This window comes from Canis lupus, chromosome 10 (assembly GCF_003254725.2).
Source record: "Canis lupus dingo isolate Sandy chromosome 10, ASM325472v2, whole genome shotgun sequence".
NCBI classification, from domain to species: Eukaryota; Metazoa; Chordata; class Mammalia; order Carnivora; family Canidae; genus Canis; species Canis lupus.
In genome coordinates, this window is record NC_064252.1 from 24,690,315 (window position 1) to 24,705,142 (window position 14,828).

The 14,828-nt window shown below is 55.4% G+C and overlaps 1 protein-coding gene across 4 annotated transcripts in view; it reads left to right on the forward strand.

Annotated features, from left to right (window-relative positions):
- RANGAP1 (Ran GTPase activating protein 1) overlaps positions 1 to 13,697 on the forward strand; it is a 31,925-nt gene extending 18,228 nt beyond the window's left edge. For all 4 annotated transcript variants that reach the window (XM_025458704.3, XM_025458718.3, XM_025458714.3 and 1 more), the window contains exons 7-16: positions 1,963 to 2,121; positions 3,205 to 3,318; positions 3,698 to 3,797; positions 3,891 to 3,975; positions 4,893 to 5,079; positions 5,983 to 6,102; positions 8,509 to 8,611; positions 9,770 to 9,858; positions 10,110 to 10,231; positions 12,647 to 13,697. In XM_025458704.3, coding sequence (XP_025314489.1) covers positions 1,963 to 2,121; positions 3,205 to 3,318; positions 3,698 to 3,797; positions 3,891 to 3,975; positions 4,893 to 5,079; positions 5,983 to 6,102; positions 8,509 to 8,611; positions 9,770 to 9,858; positions 10,110 to 10,231; positions 12,647 to 12,716 — 1,149 coding nt within the window. In that variant the 3' untranslated portion in view covers positions 12,717 to 13,697. The remainder of the gene's footprint in view (positions 1 to 1,962; positions 2,122 to 3,204; positions 3,319 to 3,697; positions 3,798 to 3,890; positions 3,976 to 4,892; positions 5,080 to 5,982; positions 6,103 to 8,508; positions 8,612 to 9,769; positions 9,859 to 10,109; positions 10,232 to 12,646) is intronic.
- Positions 13,698 to 14,828: the final 1,131 nt, after the last annotated feature.

Sequence of the window (14,828 nt, forward strand, 5' to 3'; positions counted from 1 at the left end):
TTTTGAGGTTGCTCTGGTCAGTGATTGAGGACTGCCAGACTCGGAAACGGGGACGGGGGAGCCAGGGCAGTGAGTGGGATGACAGGCTGGCACAGTGCCTGGGCTCACAGAGGGTGCGTATCTCTGGCCTCTAGTGGGCGGGGCACAGAGATGGAGTCATCAGACTTACCTTTGAGACGGGGAGGTAGGGGAGCTGTGGCCCAGGTGCCCTGCCCTCTGGGACCCTGCTGAGACCCTGACTGCGAGCTCCATGAGAGGCCCACACCTGTCCCACAGGGCTGGGAACTTTGGAGTCTTTTTTTTCTCTCAATTTGTTTTCTTTGGCAAACCGTATTCTAGCAGCATTAACCACACTGAGGCCAGAGAAGCATGCCCCGCCATCTAGCTGCTGGAGCTCGTCTCCCTCAGGCAGAGAGTGAACACAGCAAGGGAGAGGTGCCTCCAGAGTTACAGGAGCCTAGCTGCCATCCTTGTAAACGTCGTGACGTTACGTTATGCCTTCTCTGAAGGTTACACTCTCCTTCAGCTTTCTGTCCTTTGTTCCTCATGCATCAGTGGACTTGCCTCCAGGAGGACTTGTTATTCGGTGCCTTTTTTTTTTTTTTTTTAAGATTTTATTCATTCATTCATGAGGGGCACACAGAGAGAGGCAGAGACACAGGCAGAGGGAGAAGCAGGCTCCCTGCAGGGAGCCTGACGCAGGACTCGATCTTAGGACCCCGGGATCATGTCCTGAGCCGAAGGCAGAAGCTCAACCTCTGAGCCACTCAGGCGTCCCTGCTCAGTGCCTTTATAATAAGGAGTGCATTTATTACTGCAGCACACATTTGGGGTCTTTTCCAAATATTTTGAGGATTCTCTTTCAATTGAATTGATCGCCTTCATAATAGGTCCATATGGTTTATCTTAAAATTTTAAAATATGCTAAGGAGGGAGCCAGGGGCTGTACCCGACTACCCAGAGGGTCTATGGCACAGAAGATATTGAGAAGCCCTGATTGGTAATGTTCCTCACTTGGTCTGCCTATATTTACCTGTGAACCCCCTGTGCTGTTCTGGGCACTTTGGAACTACAGAACTCCACTACTAGGTGGAGAGTTCTCACAGGCCTGACCTCGGTCCTTGGTAGCAGCAGAGACTGGGACATGAGTCTCTTCTTGAGAGCTCAGAGGCTGGTGGAGTGTAGACAGGAGGGCGATGTTGGTAGTCCAGGATGATGAACAAATACCATGAGAGAGGAAGGACATGCTCTGGGAGCACAGAGGAAGAGTGCTGGACTGTACATGGGCAGGGGGGTGGGGATCCTGGAAGCCTTCCTGGGGAGGTGTCCAAAATGAGAGGTATATAGGAAGACTACATAGGAGTCGATCTATCAAGGAAATACCAACAAATAAAGACCCTGAGTGTTTTAACCAGAAAAAAAGAGGTGTCAGAAGGTTGGGATGAAAAAGGGCTAGGTGGTTGGAGAAGATCCCACCCCCCGGAAAAGGAGGAAATGTGGAGCACTGGTCATACTATGTAAATAGAGCAGGAGAGCCCGGAGAAAGACCAGTGCAGTGGAGCTGCAGTATGCGAGGAAGGACTGTGGCAGACCAGGCCAGCACCCAGGGTCCTTGCAGTGTGGACACCAGACGCAGGAACCTGTGTTCTGAGCTGTGTGAGCCTTCATAAGTTACTTAGCCTTTCTGATCCCTAGTCTTCTCTGTCTGGTGGGGTTCCCCATCCCAGGTAGGTGTCCCTCATGAGGTTGTGGAGATGATCAGATACAGCCATACCCAAAGTTCTGCTTTGTGATCTGTGCCAATAGCCAGGGATGAGCTTGTGCCTGAGCTGATGGCAGCCCCTCCCCATGTCTAGTGTGTAGCGCCACCTTCCTGCCTGCTGGTTGTCGTTGGCACTGGGCCTGGCCCAGGGGGAGCTCAGGAGCCCACCACTCTGCTCTGTCCCTCCTGCTCCCTCACAGATCATCGGGACTCTGGAGGAGGTCCACATGCCACAGAATGGGATTAATCATCCTGGCGTCACTGCCCTGGCCCAGGCTTTCGCAATCAACCCCCTGCTGCGCGTCATCAACCTGAACGACAACACCTTCACTGAGAAGGGCGCTGTGGCTATGGCCAAGGTGAGGCGAGAGTGGCAGGGTCAGAGGGGACCACGGTAAGCAGGGTCTGACCACTGCCTTTTTAACACACCCATCAGCAGGTGAGCTCCTCCACCCGTCCACCAGGTTTGTGCCCTGGCTCTTTTGAACATTCCAGAACAGGGCATATGTCCCAAGCTTGCCTGTGCCCTTTTTGGGCAGCTCTGAGTGTCCATAGTACTTTCCCTCCTGAGCTGCCTCTGTAAACCCAGCTGTTGGTGCCGAATTTGTTCTCAGAGGCTGCATGGAAGGCTGCTCCAGCCCGACTGTTTTTCTCATTGATTCTTTCATTAGCTATTTATTGAGCCCTGTCTGGTGCTCACCCCTGTACCAAGTGCAGGCCATACAGATTTGAATCAGACTCTGCCTTCAAGGAGCCCCTAGGTCAAGGAGAGAGGGGAGTGGCCATTGACAGTGCAGGGCCTGAATCCTGTGGGCTGGCTGGCTGGCTGGCTGGTGAGACCTCACAGGGCCCTAAGACCTGCAAAAGGCTAGTCTTGCTGCTATGGGGTATTAGTGGAAATGTGTGCAAGTGTAGGGGAATACAAGAAGCTCAAATCAGACCTAGGGTGGGCTTTCTGGAAAAGGTCACATTTTGGCCGAGTTGATTAGGACAGATGGACTTTGGACAGAGAGGGGTGTTTCAGGCAGAGGGGTCAGCAGCATGGGGGGTGGGGGGCGGGGGGGCACAGAGGTGGGAGGGAGCCTTGTTCCTTTGGTCCTGGTTGGAAATAACCAGGGTTCAGGATGTGTGTGAGGGTTGGAGGAGTGGAGAGGGAGGCAAGACCTTGTGGCCTTACTAACTGAGGCTCTGCCATGAGTAATAGGCAGCTGTGTAGGGCTTTAAGTTGGGGTTTGACTTGGTCAGATCTGTGCTTCAGGGAGATTCTGGCTGCGGTGTAGCAGTAGGGTGGAGGGAGGTTCACCAGAGGCCAGGAGGAGACAAGAGCTGGTGAGGTTCAGAAAAGGCCAGGCGACAGGGAGGCGGACGGAGTGACGACTGACACGGGGTGTGCCGTGGGCTCTTGGGGGCCTGCACCCTCACACCTTTGCCTCCCCCCACAGACACTGAAGACCTTGCGGCAGGCGGAAGTGATCAACTTTGGGGACTGCCTGGTGCGCTCCAAGGGTGCCGTCGCCATCGCCGAGGCTGTGCGCGGGGGTCTGCCGAAGCTGAAGGTGCCGCCTGTCTTCCCACACAGCTCTAGGCTTCCCCCACTCTCAATGTGCTACCGTGGGTGCCGGGGGTGTGCTGGTCTTTAAGGCTAGGTGGGCCTGGGTTCCCTCGGATTTTGTGCGATTCTTTTCACCTGTGTGATGTGAGCTGGTTTTTTCTATTTTTGCAATGGGAGAAGGGAGAGCTAGAGGTCACCATGGTAGAGCGTAAGAGACCCAACGTAGCTGGGTAAATGGCATTATTTTTATTTTGGGTGTTAGGCTGCCCGGCTGGAGGATGAGCTTGCCTTACCCTCCGTCGGGGAAGACCGAGGTTTCGGGGTAGGACCCGGTCTCCTGGCCTGTGGTTCTGTTTGCCTCTACTCCTTCCTCTTATTTTTAGGAGCTGAACTTGTCATTCTGTGAAATCAAGAGAGATGCTGCTCTGGCTGTCGCCGAGGCCGTGGCGGACAAGGCCGAACTGGAGAAGCTGGACCTCAATGGTAATCAGGGTGGTGGCCTTGGCCCAGGCCTGCCAGCTGGGCCCTGCTGCGGCTCTTGACCTCCTTCCCCTCCCCTCTCCCACCCGTGAGCAGGCAACATGCTGGGAGAAGAAGGCTGCGAGCAGCTCCAGGAGGTGCTGGATGGCTTCAACATGGCCAGGGTGCTGGCTTCCCTCAGGTAGGGAGCTGTGAGCCAGTGGCGCCTGCCTTCTTTTATTCTTTGAACCCCTGTATGTGTCAGGTGCTGTGCGAGGCATTAGGGATGCCAGGAGAAGACGGTGAAGGTTTCTGACTCTTGGGACTTCGTTCTGGCAGGACGGGTGGGCAGGGATAATTAGGTTACTGTATGTTCAGCAGATAAGGGTCTGAGAACGGTCGCCCTTTGGAGTAAGGGACTGGGGAGGCTGCTGATCCGAGCTGACAGAGGAGGTAGGGGAGCAGTGAGGCCAGGGCAGCACTGGGGGTGGGCTCACGATTGTTCTTAAAAATCAGACTTGGAGACTGAGTCTGGAAAGGAAGAGGTTGATGAGTGGGGATTCTGGGTTTGTGGAGCCCACACCGAGTGCGAGCAGGGGCTGCGGTGGTGGGGCTGCCTTCTCCATCTGGATGGGTCCTGTTTGGGCCATCAGCATCTGGCTCCCGCTGTCCTTCGGCTCCCAGGACACCTTCAGTCACCTGTCAGTCCCTCATTGCTAGGCCTGTGCTGCTGCTAAGAATTGAGGGCTCAGAGATGGCCTCAAGAGGCCCATGGTCCCAGAAACTCCCATCCCCCTGGCATCGCTGCTAGGCAGTGTTGCTGCCTAGCCCTGGGCCTCAGCTGTGACAGACATTTTCTTCCTTTTCTCTGTCTCCCCAGTGGGACCGGGGGCCCATTTGGGACAGAGATGAGGTCTGATTCTTCGGTATTCACCACATGGGCTTCCCTGGGTGATGAGAAATGACCCACGTGCCCCCACCCTGGGAGCAGCTGCTCCCCCTGCCCTCTGCAGGCTCCCTCCCACCTCACTGGGGTCTGTGGGTTTGTGGAACCAGGCCTCGGAGCCAACATGGGCCACTGGGCAGGGAGGGTCTGCTTTAGCCAACTCCCCTCTGCAGTGATGATGAGGGCGAGGATGACGAGGAGGAGGAGGAAGAGGAGGAGGAGGAAGAGGAAGGAGAAGAGGAGGAAGAGGAAGAAGATGAAGAAGAGGAGGAGGAAGAGGAGGAAGAGGAAGAGCCACAGCAAGGGCAAGGAGAGGAGTCATCCACACCATCAAGGAAGATTCTGGACCCAAACAGTGAAGTGAGTTCCTTGTCGTTGGCCAGGATCAGAGCCCTGGCCCTCGCATGTGAAATCCTGAGACATCTTCACGGGGGTGGTAGGTGTGGAATCCACTTAAGTACCCTGAGTGCAAACTATTTTTGAATGCACACTCCTGTAAGTAAAAGAAGAATCATCCCAGTGTGGCTGTTTTCATCTATATTTATACTCACCTCAGCACCAATGTGTTTATTCATTTGTGCTCTATGACGTGATTAGACCATGTGTTATGTAGCTGCACCATTGATTATGAAACATTTATAAATATCCCTGAAAGAATAGGGTAAAAAATAGGCATAAACAGAAATTCATTTTCTACCCACCTTGGTGACCCATAGGGACAGCTCCCCATTCTGGAGACTGTGGCCCAGCCGGGACACTTGGTGTCCCCTTGCTTCACCGAGAGGCTGGTATAGTCAGGACTGCCTCACAGACTCCCAAGTAAAGCTTCCAGAGAACTACGGGTTGGCCAAGGAGCCTCACGCTCATGTTGAATTTCACTTTTTTTCCAGTTTAGGACAGCATTTCAGCAAATGGCATTTCACTTCTCAGTCTTAGTGGCTCTGGGCACCCCTGGTGCTTATCCCAGCCTCACTCTAGTAGTTCCTGGTGGGGGTCCACTTTACACCACACAGGCCTCCTACCTGGACGTTGTGTATCATGGCGAGGAGCCACCTGGCCAAGGAGGTAGCTAGCCCCCCACCCCAGAGGCTCCTGCCCTGGGAGCCAGCCAGGGCCAGCGCCTGAGGGCCCCCATGCCCTGCACATGAGTGGGAGGAATACTACTAGACTCTGAGCCTTCCCCTCCTGGAGTGGGGTGCATGCTCTGGGTGAGGAGTCTGGGGTTGGACCTCTATAGAGCCCCCTGTGCTGCCCATCCCTCAGGAGCCAGCTCCCGTGCTGTCCTCCCCGCCTCCTGCAGACGTCTCCACTTTCCTGGCTTTCCCCTCTCCAGAGAAGCTGCTGCGCCTCGGCCCCAAGAGTTCAGTGCTCATAGCCCAGCAGGTAGGTCCGAGCACCACCAGCTCAAGCCCATGCGTGCCATGGCTTCTGGAGCTGCCGGAGACGGGGACCAGCAGAGCACGGGACTGGGGGTAGGGGGGACAGTCAGTGGGAGTCCGGGGCTGCCAGGTGCTTGTTCATTTTGTGGGTAGAAATGAATGATTCTTTAGTTGTATTTAATTTAATTTAATTTAATTTTATTTTATTTTATTTTATTTTATTTTATTTATTTTTCTTTTTTTTAAGATCTTATTTATTTATTTTATTTATTTTTTTAAAGGTATTTTTTATTTATTTATGATAGTCACAGAGAGAGAGAGAGAGGCAGAGACACAGGCAGAGGGAGAAGCAGGCTCCATGCACCGGGAGCCCGACATGGGATTCGATCCCGGGTCTCCAGGATCGTGCCCTGGGCCAAAGGCAGGCGCTAAACTGCTGCGCCACCCAGGGATCCCAAGATCTTATTTATTTATTAATGAGAGACGCAGAGAGAGAGAGAGAGGCAGAGACACAGGCAGAGAGAGAAGCAGGCTCCATGCAGGGGGCCCGATGCGGGACTCGATCCTGGGACTCCAGGATCAGGTCCTGGGCAGAAGGCAGCACTAAACCGCTGAGCCACCCGGGCTGTGCTATTTTTCTTTTCTTTATGTTCATCTGTTTTGTTTCTTAAATTCCACATGTAGTGAGATCACGATATTTGTCTTTCTCTTACTGACTTATTTTGCTTAGCGTAATACTTTCCAGTTCTATCCACGTCGTTGCAAATGGCAAGACCTCGTGGTTTTTTTTGTTTTTTTTTTTTAAGAATTTATTTATTCATGAGAGGCACACAGAGAGAGAGAGGCAGAGACACAGGCAGAGGGAGAAGCAGGCTCCATGCAGGGAGCCCAACGCAGGACTCCATCCCAGGTCTCCAGGATCACGCCCTGGGCTGAAGGTGGCGCTAAACCGCTAAGCCACCGGGGCTCCCCTACCTCATTCTTTTTGATGGCTGAGCAATAGTCCATTGTATATGTATTCCACATCGTTTTTTTTTTTTTAATGTCTCTTTGAGGATACATTTTTTTTTTTTAAGACTTTATTCATGAAAGACACAGAAAGGCAGAGACATAGGCAGACTCCATGCAGGAAGCCCAATGTGGGACTCGATCCCAGGACCCCGGCATCACTCTCTGAGCCAAAGGCAGACACTCAACCACTGAGCTACCCAGGCATCTCCTCCCACATCGTCTTTATCCATCACCTGTCAGTGGTCATCCTGGGCTCTTCCCATACTTTGGCTATTGTAGGCATTGCTGCTATCAATATTGGGCACAGGTGCCCCTTTGAATCACTGTTTTTGTATCCTTTGGATAAATACCTAGACATTTGTTTTCTAAATCCACGGACACACAAATGAGTGTGAGCCGTGTGTCTGTCACCGTGTGTCTGGAGATTACAGATGACCATGCCACTGGGAACGCACTTGGGCTGCTGGTGGGGCAGGCTTGCTGCACCTACTGACACCTGGGGAGTTAGGGATTTTCCTAGGACTCTCGTGTGTACACACCCAGGCTTCCCTCCCATGTTCTGTAGGACCAGCTGTTCTTGAACACCTGTCCTGCCCGAGGCTCCTGCAGAGGCCTCATGGTCACTCTTCTGTTCTCCAGCCTCACTTGTTTGGCAGTTGTTTGTTCACTCACTCACTAGTCCTTCCGAGGTGGCTGACAGGCGCCTTCTGTCTGCCAGACATTGTCTTGAGTACTTGGACATGGTTCGGGTATTACTGAACCCTCTTAGCAACCTGCCATGTGGACCTTGTTACCCGGTGTTACAGATGAGAGAACAGTTTCGACAAGCATAAGTGATAAATAGAAATAAAACGGGCCCACTCTCAAGCTGGTTTGGCATTTTGGCTGCTTTCCTTATTTTGTCTGTAGTCTTTTTTTTTTTCTTCTCATGATAAATGCGATGAAATGAAAGGCCCACTTTGTCATGTAATACCATTCATCATCTCCTCTGTCAGTAAAGTTCCTGCCGTGCCCTCTGTCCCCGTGAGTGGAGGTCACACATAGGCAGTGCCCTGTGTCTGGACACTTGCATTGTTTCCCCTTGTCTCTGCCTTGGTGAAGTTAAGCTTCCTTGCACGTGAATGTGGTCTATCCTCTGCATTATGTGTTCAGGTTAGATTTACAAGAAGGGAATCGCTGGGTCATGGAATAACCGATTTCAGTGCTGACTATCACATACCGCCTTGGGCCAGGCCCAGGCCTAGCTCCAGGTGGACACCATGGGGTAGGGCGGGATCCAGCCTTGCCCACCCGAGGCCTCGGTGAGACACGGGCCTCTTCCAGCCAGCCGCACAGGGCAGGCGCCTCTTCACTGGGACTCTGGACCCTGGTGACCAGTCGATGTCTCTTGTGTCCTCAGACTGATACATCTGACCCAGAAAAGGTGGTCTCTGCCTTCCTGAAGGTGTCGTCTGTGTTTAAGGACGAAGCCCCAGTGAGGACGGCAGTGCAGGATGCAGTAGGTAATGCAGGATGGGTGGGGCGTGGGTGGCTCTGCCTCCTTGCTGCTTCAGGGTTCATGACGTTTAGAGTTGCTGGAGCCCCTTGTTCCAGCAGCAATGTGTGACTGCTCCGCACCCCCTCCTACCCGTTCCTCTGTGGGGTTCTTGCCAGGGAGTAGGATGGCTGCTCCCTTCTCTTATTTTTTTGCAGATGGGGAAAACTAGGCCTTTCCAAAGCCATGTAGTTAGGTCTAGTTAGAGCTCAACCAGGTGGCATCTGCCACAGGAAGACCAGATAGTTGCATCAGCAAGGCCCTTATGGGAACCATCCTCTCGGAGGAGAGGTCATGAGAGCTGAGCTAATGTCCTCACCTGTGAGCCTCTGCACACCGTCCCTTCCACCTGGAAGCCTGGAGGATACCTGCTTTTCCCAGATTTTTCTCAGAGCTTCCTGACGTCTCTGGTCCTGTCGTGACCCTCCATCGCTACCCTGTTCCCTCTGTTACTTCCGCTGTAGCACCTGTCTCCTCCACCTTGAGCACGCATGTCTGAGTGCCGCTGTGTGGGCCAGGCTTGGCCAGGCAGCATGTTGCAAAGGGTAGAGAGGAGTGGAGGTACATGTGCTGCTGTCTCCTGGATTGACTCCCCATGGGCGGCATTGAGGCAGGAGGCCCTGTTGAGGCCAGTAAGCCTGCCCCTGGGGTCCCAGGCCCATGAGCAGTGATGAGAACAAGTTACCTGAATCATGTTTCCCAGAACAGCCTGGCATGGAAGCATGTACCCACACGGTACCTGGAGAGCCTCCACCACTCCTCCCTTCCCTTCTTTGCTCATCCCTCTGGCCCCCACAGAATGGCTACAGCCTCCCCTGGGGGGTGATCTGCCTCACTGAATCTCCACCTCTCCCACCCCCCTGGTTGTATAAGGTCCCCAAGCCCCTTTTCAGTGTGTAAGATCAGCATGAGAAGGGTAGGGTGTCACAGCTGGCAGGTGGGGCCTTGCCCCTGGTGCTGGCTGTCCCCTCAGCCTGGGACCTGGGACCACGGTCTACTACCCTGTGTTCACCTGGTTCGTGTACAAGTCATGACCCATCCTGTGTGTGAGGGCTGTGTGCCCTTGGCTGGTAAGCAGCCATTTGCTATAACAGGCTCCCTCCCCATTGCCGCTTCTGCCTTGTAGATGCCTTGATGAAGAAGGCCTTCAGCTCATCTTCCTTCAACTCCAACGCCTTCCTCACCCGGCTCCTCGTCCACATGGGTCTGCTCAAGGTGAGGCTGCAGGGTGGGGAGTGAGGGGCCACCAGGGGTGGTTCTGGCCATGGCCACCCACCCATCCTGTCCGCCCTGCGGATTCCTACTGGGACCTGGGTCTGCTTAAGAGTCTCACCTTCACAATGGGATTCAACTTGACCTTGGCCACGGGGCTCTCTGAGCAAAGGCTGGGTGCCAGAGACCTCTAGGGGTCCCCCCAAGGTGGCCTTATAGCTCATCCTGCCTTGTGTTGTGTGTTCTCCTTGCAGAGTGAAGACAAGATCAAGGCCATTGCCAACTTGTACGGCCCGCTGATGGCATTGAACCACATGGTGCAGCAGGACTACTTCCCCAAGGCCCTTGCACCCCTGCTGCTGGCATTCGTGACCAAGTGAGTGTGTCCTCGTTGCCTCACGTGGCAGCTGGCTCCCGTGTACGCAGGCCCGTAGTCATGGGGGCTTCCCTGGCCCACTTGTTCAGGCTTGAGAGAGACCCTCATGCCTCCTGGCTCTCAGCAGCCGTGTTTGAGTCTCTCCCTCCCCTGTGCCAAGCTGAGGACATGGGCTCAGGAATGGTGTCTTTTCCTGAGAGAGACAGAGGACATGGAATGGCCCCCCTTCTCCTTTTTTTTTTAATTTTTATTTATTTATGATAGTAACACAGAGAGAGAGAGAGAGAGAGAGAGGCAGAGACATAGGCAGAGGGAGAAGCAGGCTCCATGCACCGGGAGCCCGACGTGGGATTCGATCCTGGGTCTCCAGGATCACGCCCTGGGCCAAATGTCGGCGCTAAACCGCTGCGCCACCCAGGGATCCCGGCCCCCCTTCTCCTGATGAGGAAGCAGCATGGGATAGTGAAGGGGTTTGCCCGCGTTCGCACTGCTGATCGAGGTCCTCTACTCTGTGACGTCTCTGGGAACAGTTCTGTGTCCGTTCCTGCAGCCACAGGCCTGAGGCCAAAGGGGCCCGTCACACTCACCTTCTGCAGCCACAGTCCCCTCCCCGGCAGGTGCCAGATACCCAGGGACCTGGAAACTTTGGCCTTGTCCTGGAGGAGGGTCCTGGGCTGTGGTGAGGCAGTGGCCACAGTTCGGTAGCCAGAAACCTTCAGACCCCATGGCCTATGAGGAGTGGGTCGGAAGGCTTGTCCCCTGTCCTCACTGAGGTCCTCTGTGGCCCTAGGCCTTCGTCTCCCTCTTTGTTTCCCCTCCACCTCGTTGAATGAGGTTGTCTCTGGCGACTCTATCTCACTTCTTGTGAACCCAGTACCTTGGGGGGACGTGGGCATAGGGCAGGGGAGAGAGAACATAGCCCTTGCCTTGGGGGATGTGAATGAAGGTGGTGGGCTAGTCTGGCTCAGGGCGTGGTGAGGATCACCGGCCAGCTTCTGGAGCTGTCTGTGCCATGGCCTCTGCACCACCACAGCGTCTTGCTGTCCCATGTGCTCCTTGGGCCTCATGCTCTTGTGTGTCTGCCCACTTGCCTGCCACCACACCTGCCGCCCGCGGCCACCCCTCCCGCTGCAGCTAGACTGGCCCTTGTGAAAAGTAGAGCTGAGGGGCACCTGACCGGCTAGTTGGTGGAGCGTGAGACTCTCCATCTTGGGGTTGTGAGTTCGAGCCCCATGCCGGGCACAGAGCAGAGTTCTTGGCTCCTCTGCCCAAGTCCAGGGTAGGCCCTCACCCTGGCCATAGACCTCACGGCCCTGCCTCCCCAGCAGCGTACATTGTCCCTGTGCCTGTTCCCACAGCAGGGAATGCTGCCTTGATCCAAGTACTTAGCTCACTGGAGCGTCGTCAGAGGTGGCCCCAGTCCCTGCCTCCCAGCCCCTGCTGAGCCCTGCTCCAATTGTCTCCTTCAGCCTCTAGTCAGAATTGTTCCCTTTGCCTTTCTGTCTTGTCCACGTTGCCCTGAGGCTGGGCGTGGACCCACAAGAAGAACCCCTTGCCCTTGTTGGCCAGTGGCAAGCTGCCTCGTAGCCGCTTGCTTGCCCCCAGCGTGGGCCTCCTCTGTACTACATTAAAAGAGGGAGTTGGTAAAGGCTGTCCCTTAGGCCTCCTTTGAGGTGACTGAGTGACCATGGAGTGACAGGCACATCCCCCTCCCTCATCACCTGGCCAAATGGTCTAGGATTCCTCTAGGATCCCAAGGCCATCCTAGACCGGGTAAGATGGCTGTGGGCTGCAGATCCTGGCTCCGCCCCACACTTGCCTGGCCTCCTTTCTTCCTCTGTGGTGCAGAGACACAGGAGGAGGGAGAAGCAGGCTCCATGCCAGGAGCCCGACGTGGGACTCGATCCCGGGACTCCAGGATCGCACACTGGGCCAAAGGCAGGCGCTAAACTGCTGAGCCACCCAGGGACCCCCCTGAGATTCATGATCTTGATGGGGACAAGCCCATTATTTGTGAGGATAACCTGTCATTTGTGAGGGCCCAGGTGGGACTCTAGCAGCTGTGAGATTGCCATGGGCCGGTGCCCACCGGAAGGGCCCTTAGCTCTGCCCAGGGAGAGCAGGGGCCTGTGTTCCTGCCATCACTGAGCCGTGTGGTCTTGGATGCATTGCTGCCTCTCCGATCTTCACGTGCTCCACCCCTCAGTGTACAGAAGACCGGGCTCATAACGTCTCCCTTCAGAGTCCTTATGAAAGTCAGAAAAACAGGGGTCCAGCACATTTGTAGCCTCAGAAATGGCCCACCTGCCCTCTCCGTAGTTGGGAAACTGGCCCTGCTGCAGCCTGAAGCCCTCAGGCCCCTGAGGGCTGTGTTTTTCCCTTCCCCCCCCAACACTGACTCTTCTGTCCTCACAGGCCCAATGGTGCCCTGGAGTCCTGCTCCTTTGCCCGCCACAGTCTACTGCAGACGCTGTACAAGGTCTAGAGGTGAAGCCGGCCTCTCCCCACCCGTTGGCCTGGACCAGTGACATGGGAAGGGATTCGGATGAAGGACTCTGGCCAGAGGCAGGGAGGGTCTTTGTTGCTTGTGTCACGTCGGTCCCTGCGTATGCGTGTCGGTGTGGTGCGTGTGCAGGTGTGCACTTCCCGTTAGGGTTTGGGTTTTTAATGTCTCCCCACTAGACTGGCCCTGGTCCCACCAGAGGGGAGCTGGCCCTCCTGAAAGGGCTGCAGGCTGCTCTGCCATTAAACTCATTGCCATCTGAGGGCACTCTGCTGATCCATGCCTCAAGCTTGAGGTCCTGGTGGCTGTCCCCTCCCACCTTGCCTTCCTTACCCTTCTGGGCTGCACTGAAGTCCGGGGAGTTGCTGTCTGTATGCTGTCCCCTCCCTCTGTGTTATGGCTGGGCTGCGTTTTCCGCCCTGCCTGGGGCTCCTCACTTGGTGGCTGACTTTGCTTCCTGTCACTAAGCCCTGGTCCTACAGCCACTGCCACCCCCACAGTCCATCCCTGCTGTGCTGACCTCTGCGGACTGAGGGGCAGAGACTGCCATGGGTGTGGTGCCACGGGGCAGTCGGCAGAAGGGGAGACCCTGGTTTCCATGCCGTGTGGACAGGAAGAAAAGCCAGTGGCAGATACCAGGGGTCTAGGAGCGGGAGTTGCTGGGTAGCTGGCGCTGGCTCCAGACCCAGTGGGGCCCGCCCCCTCACTGCCAAGATGTCTGTGACTAGCCTAGGGGCCAAGCTGGAGGGGGCTCTTTGGCAGGCCCAAACCTGTTCTCCAGCGCAGGGAGCAGGGGCAGGGCCCATGGAGCCTGAGCTGCAGCTCTCGGCGCTCTTAAAGGACTTGGATGGGGCGGGGAGTGCGCTGGAGCTGCCCCCTGATGCTCTCTGCTTTCCCCTCTGTGTTCTTGGCGTGTCTGGGCTGTGCCCGGGGCTTCTCAAATAAAGTCATGTGTGGCAAGCATGGGGCCTTGAGAAATCTTTTACCTTAACTGGACAGTTCTTGAGGCTTAGTACCTGGCGTCCCACCTGGGTCTGCAGAAGAGCAGCCTCTTCTGGGCCAACATGGGGCAGCCTCTCCTGCCTGGGCCCAGATGTGTCCAGACATGCCAGCTCCCCTTTATTTTTTTATTTTTTTCTATATTTTTTGCCAGCTCTTCTTTAACAGCTGGGCAGTTTGTGCCCAGGAGTGGGCAGCTTCTGGGGGTCAAGGAGGATGGGGGTAATCTCCTTCTCTGGCAATGAAGGTCCCAAGTTGAGCCTGTTTCATCTGTCCAGCCTCATCTTATCCTTGACCTGGCCTTGGGGCTGCGGTTCCACCAGCCTGTGCCTTGCTCCATTGATGGACATAGCTAGGCTGGACACTGTCCGGATTTTGCCACAGGCTCCACTGGCTGCACCATCAGGAGCCCTCTGGGTCTGGCTAGCAAGGTCACTTCACAGGGTTGAGCTTGACTGGGAAGCTGCCGCAGATATCCGGCCATAGGGCCTGGAGTGGAGAGCACCTCCCTCAGGGTCCTTCCTTCCCTTTGCCACATGTGGTGTGAGGCCAGCTAAGCAGAACCTCCTTACTGCCTACCTTAGACACAGCCTGTGTATCCCATATAATTGAAGAGCTCCAGGCCACAGGCACAGCTTCTTGGGGGCTCCCAGTCTGGTCTAGTAGCCCAGGGTGGGGAGAGTGGGCAGTGAGGTCAGGGAAGTCCTCAAGAGTCGGGGATGTAAGGGGCACCTGGGTGGCTTAGTGGATTGTCTGACTCTTGATTTCGGCTCAGGTCATGATCTCAGGGTCCTGAGATCAAACCACATGTCAGGCTCTGAGCTTCAGTTCAGACTGGGAAGGTGCACCACAGACCTCGTTTAACCTTGCAGCAGGCCGGCTCCACCTCAGTCCTTCAGATCAGCTCAGAGTTCAGGCCTCCTGACCAGGTGCAGGGAAGGGCCTGAGGCTCGGCCTCTGACTCGGCTGCTTGCTGAAGGAGCCTCATAGCCTTTGGCATTTCCCGACTCGGACACTCGTGAGAACTACAGCCGCCCCTGAGCTCACACAGGCTTCAGGTCCCTGAGCGCCATGACTTGGGGTCTGCAAGATCAG